Raw genomic sequence first — 12,441 nt, 5'->3', positions numbered from 1 at the left:
AGAAAGTTCAGCTGGGTGGCTTTTGATTTCTTCCACCTCAATTCCCCCTGAATTTTCCTTGGGTGAGCTGGAGGTCTGGGGTTGCATCTTGGTTCTGTGTCTTCTCATTTTCTATTTTTAAAAATTCGTTTTCTGTGTTGACGCTTGTAAATTGCATATGATAGTTTATTACTAGTACTGAGACCTCCTAAGGAAATGACCACTTTTCAGATATATCTTCTAAGCATAGCTGGCTTTTGGCTTTTGAGTCTATCCCAAGATCCTGCCTCTTCAATTTATTAGAGTTGAGAAGTTGCTGCCTATTTGACTTAGCACCTAGTCCTTTGGTACTGGAGTATGATATTGTTTATGACCCCCAGACAATCTTGGTATTGGCATATAAGGAAGAAGAACTGATCACAACAACTACGTCACCTTGGCTAAATTAGTACAATCAGTAATAACAATAGCATCAAGCAGAGTCTAGAAAATGACAGACTGTGGTAACTGGTAATTTGTCAACTTTAAGCATAGGTACAAGACATGTAGTGACATAATAAAACATAAAACAAATCAGAAAATCATATACAGTAAATATCCTCTCAACAGAGCAGTTTTACCCTTGGGAGAAAATTTTAAAGGGATAAGAGGAAAAAATAGAGAAATAAAAGAAGAGAAAAAGATTAGAAGCAAGGCTGAAGGACAAAGGACAGTTACCCCAGCTTTGGGAAACTGGTGAAGAAGGCAGGAGAGAAAGAAAGAAGGAAAAAACAAAAACAAGAACTAAACAAAACAATAAAAACAATGTCCACACTCATGAAAAAATAAAAACAAACAAGCAAAAATAACAACAACAACCAAAGCAAAGAGAGAAAAAAGATTTCTCTGTGGTTTCAAGCCTGTGGTTATCTTCTGGGGTCTACAGTTTTGTGATAGTGTCCAATCAGGGTGTGGCTCCACTGTCATGGTAGACAAAGGAGGCAGACAGAGCCCAGATCTGTGGTGGATGATCCTAGCCAGCCTGCAGTAGGAATAGGGTGGGGTGTTGATTCTGGTGCTTTCAACTCCACAGAAATTCAGGCTGATCCTGGCCTCTGGTTGTGGGGTTGGGGCCTGAGTTGTTCAGCCTGTAACACTCTGGGTGTCTCTTGCTGGCTTGACCTTGGCTCTCTGACCCTGAATGTCTCCTGTGGTTGTGCCTCATCCAGTCACTGGGAGCCCTGAGAGGAAGCCAACCCACGGCTGCTCTGAGTCCAAGGTCCAGTTGGCCTCTCCCTAAAATGGTGTCTGGCCAAGCACTCTCTCCAGGGGATGTTTGAACTAGAGTCACTCACCAGCTGTTGTAGTTCACAGCATCCACTGGTCCGTTCCACTGGTGTGTTTCTCCGTGGAGACCTCTGGAGTCACATGAACTCACTGTGTCTCTGTAGGCTCCTCTCTCACTCTGCAAGCCAGGAGTCAGGGAGGAAGTGCTTTGCCACTTCCTTTTTCTGAGTTGAGGTCTGTCTCTTCACTTCCCTGTGGGCTCCAATTCTCCCTTCAAGTCTGTCCTGGTTCCCAGGGATCCATCTTCCTTCTTTTCTTCCCCAAGTTGTTATATTCCACTGTCTGGATTCTGAATCTCGAGGATGTTCTTTTGCTGCTGTTTACCACTCTGCCATCTTTCTAGAAGTCCATTTTTATTGTTTTAAAGAGTAGTTTTTAAGGGTAGTTTCAGGTTCATAGCGAAATTGAGAAGAAGGTATAGAATTCCCATATATCCCTTGCCCCAATATATCCATAGTTTTCCCATTGTCAACATCTCCCAACAGAGCAATGTATTTATTATAATTGATGAATCGACATTATTGTCATTACATTACCATTATTACCCAAAGTCTGTAGTTTACATTGGGAATTATTCATGGTGTTGTGGATTTTATGGGTTTGGATAAATGTATGAAAACATAGTCACCATTAAATGTCATTCAGAATGGTTTTACTGCCCTAAAAATCCTCTGTGCTACGTAAATTTATTCTTCCCTCCCCTTACTCTCTGGTCACCACTGATAATTTCACCTTTCCCTGAATGTCATGTCATTGGAAGCATGCAGCATGTAGGCTTTTTAGATTTGCTTCTTTCATTTAGTATCGTGCACTTAAGTTTTTTTCCATGTCTTTTAATGGCTTGGTAGATAATTTCTTTTTAGTGCTGATTAATACTCCACTGTCTGGATGTACTACAGTTTATGTAGAGAGCCATCTGCTGAAGGACATCTTGGTTACCTATGGGTTTTGGCCATTATAAATAAAGTTGCTATAAACATTAATATGCAGATTTTTGTGTGAATATAAGTTTTCATCTCCTTTGGGTTAAAACCAAAGCATGCAGTTACTGGATCATATGGTAAGAATGATTTTAGTTTTCAAAGAAGGCATCTTACTGTCTTCCAAAGTAACTACCAGTTTGCATTCCTACATTATTGTATTTATTATGACTGGAGGAGGATGATGATAGGAACCAGCACCTCCGAGTGAGTCAGAGGTCCCTGAAAGAAAACAGAACTGTTCTTTCCCATGTAGTGTCTCCTGAGGGAGAGCCTAGCTATCAGTCAGGGCTGAGATGACAAGTATTTTTTGAGCAGTTATGGTGTCACAGGCATTATACTATTGTGTAGAATTTAACAGCGTGAACTCAGGAGTCACAATCTTCGGGTTGAAATTTTGTTTCTATCGTTTACTGTCCAGGTGGCCTGGGAAAAATTGATTAATCTTTTTGCAGTTTAATTTTGACATCTGTAGAATGGGGACAGTCATCATTCCCAGCAGGTGGTTGTGATGCTTACATGAGTTAATATAGGTAAAGAATGTATAATAAGATGCGCCACATAAGTGCTGAGTATGTGGCAACTGTTTTTCTATTAGGACTAAAGAATAAGTGGTTATTAAAGTAAGAGTGGTTTCTGCTCTCATGAACTCGTGGCCTAGTGGGATGATACTTTTTATTGAAGAAATAGAGGTGGGCACCAGGGGCAGTTGGTCTTGTGGGGGTTATCACTATTAATTGGGTAGATCTCTTTTACAGATGTCACCAAAGATAGTGTCATGTACTTAATTATAGACATTTCTGATCTATCTTAGAACAAAGTTCTGGGTTAGGGCTGTTATCCTGCCAAGTTCAAGAGAAAAAATTTGTTTTTGTGAGAGAAGACTGTTTGGGTAATTAAATAGGAAAAACTCCATTATTACTCTTTTTCAAATGTGGGACCTTGTGTTTGTGAGGCAGGCGGTGGAACCACTGAGCTAAATCCCTGGCCCCTCCATTATTACTCTTATTATATTAAGGAATGGAAGGAAGGAAACATTGTAATGTAAGTTGCAGAAACTTGATAATTTGACTCAAACTTACAAAAGTGGGAATTTGCTGAGTTCAAAAATGTAATATAATGGAAAACTACATGGTGTTGAGTTCAGGCATGGCTGGGTCTAGAGTCTCAAATGTTTCTCCTATTCCTCAGCTCAGAATTCCTTGGTGTGACCTTTATTTTCTCCATTTGGTGACAGGATTGGCCTCCAGTGTCCTCTTTACTGGAAGAGATCTAAGGAAAACGAGAGTCCCTCTGATAGTTCCATCAAAATTCCAAGGGATAGCTCTGATTGGTCAGTCTGCATCACATGCCCACATGGCCACAGTAGAGCCCTGTGATTGACAGCCTTTCTAGGTATTAAGAATGGTCAGTTCTTGAAAATAAAGATGCTAAGGTACAAGGGCAAATGATGTCCATCACCACATGGGGTTTATTTTACTGCTTGTCATCTCTTCGTAGACCCCCACAGAACTGGACAGCAGAGACTCTGAAGGACTTGGCACCTTTTCTCACACTCTTCTCTGGAGATGAACTACATTCTGTTGCCACAAAGGTACCTCTGTGCCTCCTTCCATGGAGGCTGAAGAGTTTGAAGGGGAGGAAAGTGTGGCCACTTGTATCCCGTGGGTGCCATAGTCTGTGGTTCTGGAAGCTTCCTCTTTCCCTCAGATGTTTCTAGCTTCAATTCAGGTTGCCCAAGGCCCAGGTTAAGGGAGTGAGGCAAGAGCTGAGTAGAGCCCTGAACCGCCCCTTGGCCCTCCAGGCAGATGTGGGAAGCCTGGGAATTGTCACTTGGCTTTTGGTTTTTTTTGAGGCAGAGTCTTGCTACATAGCTTGGCTGGCCTTGGACTTGCTATGTAATCCAGGCTACCTTTGAACTCATGATCGTCATGTCTTAGTGCTTTTTTGGGTTTCTTTTTGAGTTGGGGGTCTCTCCCTATGTTGCCTAGGCCGATCTTGAACTCCTGGGTTCAAGTGATCCTCTTGCCTCAGGTTCCTGAGTATCTGGGACTACAGGTGTGTGCCAACGCACCCACTTCTGCTCAAGGTCTTATGGCCACCAGTATGATATGCTTGGGCACATGTATGCCCAGGCTTTTGCAATCACTTGTGCAAACACATTGAACCTCAAGACACAGCTTTATTGGGCATCAGCTTTGACAGGGCATTGTGCTCGGGGTGACTCTCTATGATTAGACAGCCTGAGCCGAGACGTGCAAGCTGAGTGGAAATCAGTGTCCTCCTGCTGTGTACGTGAGGCCACACACTGAGTCACTCAGTCTCACTGGCATATAACAAAGAGTGCTTGTTTCCTGCTGCCTGGTCTGTGAGTCTCTGGGGCAGCCGTAAGTCTCCCTAAGTCTGTCTCTGGAGCCCTTGATGGATCTTTTCATAGAGAAGGTCTGAAGCTCCAGCAAATGGAGTGAAAACGTTTAATTGGAGAAATGACACACTGTCACTTCGGCCACATGCCAATGGCCTGCCAGTCACACGACTAAACCTCACCTCTATGGGGCAGGAAGTAGCTTCTTTCCATGGAGGTGGAGGATGGGGAAGAAGTGAATGCCTGCTGAACAACAGTCAGATCTACTACAAGCAGGAAAACCTCACACTCTCCTACCTGTACCACAGTGCACAGGTGCACATGGTACCTGCTCAGTGGGGCTGTCCAACACACACGCACACGCACACACACACGCACACGCACACGCACATTGCTCTGGTATCACACACGGTCAAATCATCTTCTCAATGTTCAAACATACAGTCATAAGAAGTAGATATATAAATATTATAATACTGATCTAGTCTTTAAAAAATCAACTTCAGGGGAGGGTTGGTGCACACCTGTGGTAGAAGGACTGTGGGTTGAAGCCCAGCCTGGGCACCTTATTGGGAATCCACCTCAAAATAAAAAATAATAAAAGGGTTGGTGATGTAGCTCCATGTGATGTGAATAATCCCCAGTATTAAAAAAAAGGAAAGTTCTAAAATCAACAGTCTTATATAAACATGGTGAGATCTCAAAAAACACAACATAGAGTTGAAAAAAACCCTGAGTTACAAAGAATATGCATAGTAGGATACTAAGTACATGAATAAATACTAGCTCAATTAATTTTTTTTTTTTTTTGGTACCAGGGATCGAAGTCGGGTCCTTGTGTTTGCGGGGCAGGTGGCAGAGCCACTGGGCTAAATCCCCGGCCCCTAGCTCAATTAATTTGAAGCACATGCAAAACCAGCGTATATGTAAGAGAGACTTAAAAGTGTGTAGGAGAATGGTTAATGCCAAATTCAGCATCGCAGTTACTTCTGGGGAAGGAGGGAGGCAGAACAGTAAGGGCGGAGCCTATTGATTATATCTGTGATGTTTTATTTCATAAGCTGGATTGTGGGTCCACGGATGTTTTGTTGCATTATTCTCTATACTCTTTTTTCATGCTTTGAATGTTTAATAAAACAAGTAATATATGCTCCTGGATAAAAAACAAAAATCCTAACTGCTCCAAAGGCTACAGCATGAAAAGTAACAGCTGCTCCCATCCAGATTTCTAGTTTCCAGCTTCCCTCCTCAGAGGCGATCACCGTTCTCAGTTTCTTCTGCATCCTTTCAGAAAAATCCTACCCGTACCTACACACATGCTCCCCTTTAAAAATAGAGAATTGAAAATACCAGTCTCTCCACTATGCACTTTGCATTTTTAAAAGTTAACCACAGTCATGCATTGCTTAATGGCGGGGAGAAGTTCTGAGCAATGCAGCATCAGGTGATGTTGTCACTGTGCCAACGTAGAATGTATTTTCACAAACTAACGTCAGGAGACGACATGATCTCAGGGGCCCACTGTTGCACCTCGGGCTTGGATTGATGGAAAACATTGTTGGGCCGGGGATTTAGCTCAGTGGTTCCAGTGCCTGCCTCACAAGCACAAGGTCCTGAGTTCGATCCCCGGTACCAAAAAAAAAAACCAAACAAAAAACAAAAATATTGTTAATTGGCACACGGCTGTCCTTTTAGATGACTCGCAGGGCGGTCAGTTTGTTTACACAGCAGCACCACAAGCACGTAGGGAATGTGCTGTGTTAGGGCTGGCAGCGGTGTCACTAGGCGCCGGGGAATTTTCAGCTCCATTACCATCTTATGTGACCAGCACTGTGTGTGTGGCCTGTCGCTGACTGTAAGGTCATCATGCAGTTCACGGCTGTGTCTTAGAGCGGCCGCTCAGCCTTAGCTGCACTTGAGAATCAACTGGGGACTTCTATGGTCCCCAGCCCAGACAAACTGACTGAGAACTCTGCAGCCCGAGCCCCTGAGAATTGGACTAGAGAGAACTACATGAGCTGAGATGCCTTCTCTCTGGGCAGGCTGGGGCACAGTAGTGCACAACAGTGTGAGCGCTTGATGCATTTCCTGGGCTCCCGGATGGGGCCCCCAGTAATATCCCAAGTCCCTAGAAAGTCCATTAGTTCCAGATGAGAACTGATGCCTTCTCCAGGGCAACCAAAGCTCCTCAATGCTAATCTCTATCCAAAACCCAAAGGTAACCCTTCCCTGCTTCTTTTTATGGTAAATATGAAATTAAAAATAGAATAGAATAGAATAGTACCACGCCAATAAGGGATAAACGAACCTACATTTTGGTAGATATTATCAGATTGCCCTGGTAATAATGCACCATTTAACAGTCCCTCTGAAAAGTGAGGGTGTATGTCTCCAACATTTCAGCCAGTGTCAAGTATTATGACTTTATTTTATTTTTAATTTTTATTTTTGCGGTACTGGGGATTGAACTTGGGACCTTGTGCTTGCGAGGCAGGCGTGGCACCACTGAGCTAAATCCCTGGCCCTATCCCTGGTACCCCCCCCAAAAGCAAAACAAACAAACAAAAAATCCATACTAAATCCCTGGCCCTATGACTTTATTTTTGATGTTCTGGTTATTGAAAATGTCATATACTTATTTAACATTTAGTGGATTATTGTGGAGATCAAGTGTCATTTAATAGGATTCTTTTTAGAGACCACGTTAGTTGGGCTAGGGATTAAATTTAAATGAGAAGCTGCAGTGAGGAAGAATAAAGGGCATTAAGTAATGTTACTGTTTAAGCTCTGATTTAAATCTGTGTAATGTGCTTTGATTATGATCTGTCCCTCTTAACCCACAGTTTCCTGGTATTCTTCAACACACAGCTTCAAGGATAGCTGGGATCCAGCCCCCTAAAGAGTTTCTCTGGGCTGTCTTTGAGTCTGTTCGGAATAGCAGTGATGAGAATCCTAGCTTTCACACCATCCCTGGTGAGTGTTCCCTGGGGTATCTGATCTCATGCCAGGGTGGCGGTGTTTTGAGCTGAGTCTCTGACATTAAGGGGCCTCCTTGCTCATGGGACAAATGAAGTATTTGGGAAGCAACAGAATAGCAAAAATCCACAGGCCAAAGAACGACACCTTGGAAAGAGATTTGAAATCATGCGCCACACTTCTTACTCAGGCTTAGGTTTAATGGGTAGGATTGGCTTCAAGGAACCACACAGTTTAGCAGCTAAATATTGCAACTACAGGGGCAGCTGGCCAGATTTGAATTACGAGTCTGCCACTGACTACTGTTGTGTGACTCTGGGTTAGTGTTTTAACTTCTCTATTTTCAGCTTTCATCTTCTGTAAAGCGGGAAAACGAAAGCCTTGTACCTCACTGGATTATTTTGAGGACTAGTGGGCATAACCTATAAACATATTCACAGCAGTGCCTGGCATGTAGAAAATGCTCAAGAAGTGTTAGATATTTTTATTATCCTTACTAGGCGCTATGTGCAGACTTGTGCCAGCCACGAGAAGACAAAGTTAATCAGGCCTAATAGTAATTGTAATAATCAAAGTTAATAATCAGTGCTTGCTTGCTTTCATTCATCCAGCAAATATTTACTAAGCATCTATTATGTGACTTAAAGAGGAAAAATGCCTGCCCCTTTTAGAGCTTACTTTGAAATGAGGTATAGCCAAACAATCAATTCCATACATAAGCAAAATATGCAGTATATCATATGAGGACGAATGTCAAGAAGGAAAATACAGCTGAGCAAGGGGGCTGGGAGTCTGGTAGGGGATCATGATGTGAAAGGAGAGCCATCAGGGAAGGTCTCATGGAGATGGTGACATTTGAATGAAGCCCTGTGGAGTGGAGTGTGGTCTATGTGGACATTTCAGGTTGGAGCTTCCAGGCAGAGGGGGCATGATGGCAGTGTCTTCATTACTTTCTCTTTGCTGGGGCAAAATATCAGACACTCACAAGTTAAAGGAGGAAGGGCTTTATTTGGCTCACAGTTTGTAGAGGTTTCAGTTCATCATCGGCTGGCTCCGGGGCAGGATGGCGTGGCAGAGGGGCATCACAGAGGAGAAGTTCATGGCATGGCAGGCAGGAAGCAGTGGGCCATCAAGGGAGGAGGAATATATATATAATTTCCAGGCCAGGTCCATGGTGACCCATCTCTTCCCACCAGGCTTCACCTCCCAACATCACACCCAGCCATAAACTCATCAATAGATGGATTCAGTGTCACATGCCCACGATCCAGTGTCTCACACCCACAATCCAGTTGCCTCCCCAAAGCCTCACACATGAGGCAAGACCTCCCTCACTCAGGGGAGGAGGCTCTATTACTTAGGGCTTTTATTAGTTGCCTCAGAGTGTCACTTGCTGCTGTGTTTTTAGTAATCAGTGTATCAGCACAATCACTACTTGGTTTTATTTTAGTTAATGCTGTGCATGTGTTCATTTTACAAATATTTGCTGAACACTTACTATGTGCCACATTCTACCCTAAGCCCTGGACACACAGAGTACTAAGATCAAGGCCCTGCTGTGCCATTCAGCTCTTTGGTTGCTCTGTAATGCAGTGCTGTCACTGAGCCCGGGAATCAGGAAGGATGACTCTTCAGTTCCCTCCAAGTGGGTTGTGATAAAGATGTTTAGGACCACAGTTGGCACCCTGCTCTAACTTTGCATCTTGATTGGAGCCCAGTGAGTTAGTGTTGAAGACACAGTGAGAAGGGAGTGGCCATAGGGCTTGGGAAATGCCTGGCCTCTGATGAGGGTGAGTCAGTCCACGCAGTCACAGTCAGCTGCTAAGATGAGGCAAAAATCCAGCACTGCTCTTAAGAGCCTTGAGATTTCTTGCTGGGCACATTGGGCCAGCAATGATGATATCTTATTTGAATGTTGGTAGGTAACTCTTCTGAGAAGGCTCAGTTTATGCAAAGACTGAAATGGATGGGTTTCTCTTGTGGCCCAGGAGAATGGAATAGGCCCATTCCCTTCTTTCCTGGGACTAGAAGGCCACAACCCCCACTATGATTTTTGTGGACAGCAAATCACTGTCTCAGTTGGACAGGAGGGCTCTTTCTCTGGAGCCGTTAATGCTGGGTTGCAAACTCAAACATGTAGGGGGCCAGGCAGGTATTGAATAATAATGATGGAAAATAATTATTCAGGGCTTACTGTATGCCTTACATTGTTCTAAGCGCTTTCAATATGGTGACGTTTTCAGCTTTCTTAATCATCGTACAAGGGACTTTTTATACCGATTCTGTAGACAAAGAAACAGAAGCACAGAGGGATAAATGCTCAGGATTTGAACCTGAGGTCAGGACTGTTTACCATGAGTACTTATCCCTCAAGGAGTTTGGAGTCCAGTTGTCATGTTGTGAAGTTCCTTCTTTTGCATGTGGCTATGCAAAAATCTGGCATTTCCATGAGTTTTGTTACCAGGTAGTTAGCAAAATGGCAGAAGTGGGGTTCAAACTGGGCCTTTGGTCTGTGCCTCCAGCTCCTATGCTCCCCTGCCTGTTGTGAGCCAGTCTGGCTGGTGAAGGATTATATTCAATAAAGACACTAACATTTACTGAAATGCTCTCTCCCTGCTCCTTCTCCGCATCCCCTCGTCCTGCAGGTTGCCATGGAGTCTCTGCTCCCTCTTCTGATGACATCTTCAAGTTGGCTGAAGCCAATGCCTGCTGGGAGCCTGAGGATCTCTTCTGCATGGGAGAAGACACGTTCATCAGGAATGTGGAGCTGCTGGGTGCTGTCAAGGGTTTCAGCTGGCCTCAGCTGATGGCCTTGAAGGAGAAGGCGATCCAGGTAAAGCTCACCTCAGGGAGGAAGCACTGAACAGAAGAAACAAACAAAACTGAAACTCAGCCTCAGCATGTCCTTGTGGAGCCCTCCTCAAGGAATCGACATGTACTTTATTTGGTTGAAATGTCACTGCCTCAGCTCAAACGATGTAGTCGTGAGATCCTAATCTGAGTAATGGGATTAGCTCCTCCTGCTTAGGACAGTGGCAGAAAATGGATTGGAACATGTATTGGCATCCTGTAATCAGAAAATCAATTTCTCTGCATGTTCTGACTGAAACTGTTTCCTGGAATTCTGCCTTTGCTTTAACTGTTTAGAGAACCCCAATTCCTGCCAGCAGAATTTGCCCAGCATCTACTGCAAATTTATCTGAAAACTGCAGGAAAGAGGAAAGGGAAGACTGGAAGAAGCTCATCATCTTTAAAAAGTTCCCAATGAGCGCCTTGTTTTAGCTGTTGGGACAGTTGTGAAAGATCTGGTCACTTTTGTGGGATTAAAAAAATCAAATTGCTTAAAACTATATGTAGAAGTCTGTGGTTTTACAAGTAATCCAAGTGTATTGTAGAAAATCAGAAAATTATAAGAAAACCAGTCTTTTACCCAGAACTAAGGATTTTAGATATTTGTTATGTTCACCTGAAGTCTCACAGACTTCTGTGTATGTGTATAAAATAGAGATTTCATGCATGGATATCCTGCTGATGGTCATTTCTTAGTGACCATGGAGAGCTGACTCCACACCCCCGCAGATACCAAAATCCATAAATGCTGAGGTCCCTTATTTAAAATGGTGTGATACTCGAATATAACCTACAACACCCAATAACATGTAAGTGCTGTGTAAATAGTTGTTATACATATTGTTTAGGGAATAGTGACAAGAAACATATTCTTCAGTTCAATACAGATGCATTGTATGTGTGTGTGTGTGTGTGTGTGTGTGTGTGTGTGTGGCTGGGATCAAACCCAGGGCCTGGTGTGTGACAGACAAGCACTCTACCCCTGAACTACAATTCCAGCCCCAGATACACATTTTTTGATATTTATAGACAATTTTCCCTCTTAAAAGCATATACCCATATACATTCTCAGCAACAGCAAACGAAGGTGCCCTTTACCTTGTGTCTTTACCACTTCATAAATGATTGTTCTTTTTACTCCTTATCAATATGGCGGGCCAACATGGTCTTAATTTAATTATTTTTAATTAACATTTCATTAATTAAAATTGAGAATGAACTTTTTTCTTTTTTTTTGAGAATGAACTTTTTTCATATGTTTACTTCTTTAAACAAAGGTATGCCGGGGATTTAGCTCAGTGGTTCCGCTGCCTGCCTCGCAAGCACAAGGACCCGAGTTCAATCCCTGGTACCAAAAAATAAAATAAAATAAAATAAACAAAGGTAGTCATTTTTTTCTTAATGATTCATAAGATAGTGTTGTATTAAAGAGACTTACTCGATATCTTTGTTGTTGTTGTTTTGCTTTTTCAGTACTAAGGACTGAATCAAGGGCCTGGCACATGCTAGGCTAGCACCCTACCCCATCCCCAGCCCTTTTTATATTTTCCTGGAACATGGTGTCACTAAGTTGCCCATGGTAGCCTCGAACTCATGATCCTCCTTTCTTAGCCTCCTGAATCGCTGGGATTAGAGGCTGCTGCTACTAGGCCCAGACCTGTGTCTGTTTAAAATACTGGTTTATCTTGTTTAAGCTGCTATGAGAATCCCTTACACCGGGTAATTTATAAACAATGGAAATTTACTTCTCATGGTTCTAGAAGCTGAGAAGTCCAAGATCAAGGCCCTGGTAGGTGGAGTGGTGAGGGCTTCTGATAGGTGGCACTATCTGACAGCATACTTCCACAGCGAAACAGGGCTCCAAAGTTTTCGGAGGGGGGGGGTTCTTTTACAAGGGCGCCCCTCCCACTGAGGAGGTCAGAGTCTTCATAGCCTGATCACTTCTCTAAGGCTCCACCTTCTCTC

The 12,441-nt window shown here is 43.3% G+C and overlaps 1 protein-coding gene across 1 annotated transcript in view; it reads left to right on the top strand.

Moving 5' to 3' along the window:
• Otoa (otoancorin) overlaps positions 1-12,441 on the top strand; it is a 69,181-nt gene that overhangs the window by 43,244 nt on the left and 13,496 nt on the right. Inside the window, exons 20-22 of the mRNA XM_087209110.1 lie at positions 3,786-3,879; positions 7,494-7,623; positions 10,272-10,459. Of these exons, the coding sequence (XP_087065236.1) occupies positions 3,786-3,879; positions 7,494-7,623; positions 10,272-10,459 (412 nt within the window). The remainder of the gene's footprint in view (positions 1-3,785; positions 3,880-7,493; positions 7,624-10,271; positions 10,460-12,441) is intronic.

This window comes from Heterocephalus glaber, unplaced genomic scaffold (genome assembly GCF_053883595.1).
Source record: "Heterocephalus glaber isolate CG9 unplaced genomic scaffold, H.glaber_assembly_v1.0 deba00000943, whole genome shotgun sequence".
Lineage (NCBI taxonomy): Eukaryota > Metazoa > Chordata > Mammalia > Rodentia > Bathyergidae > Heterocephalus > Heterocephalus glaber.
This window is presented reverse-complemented; position numbering and strand designations above follow the sequence as displayed.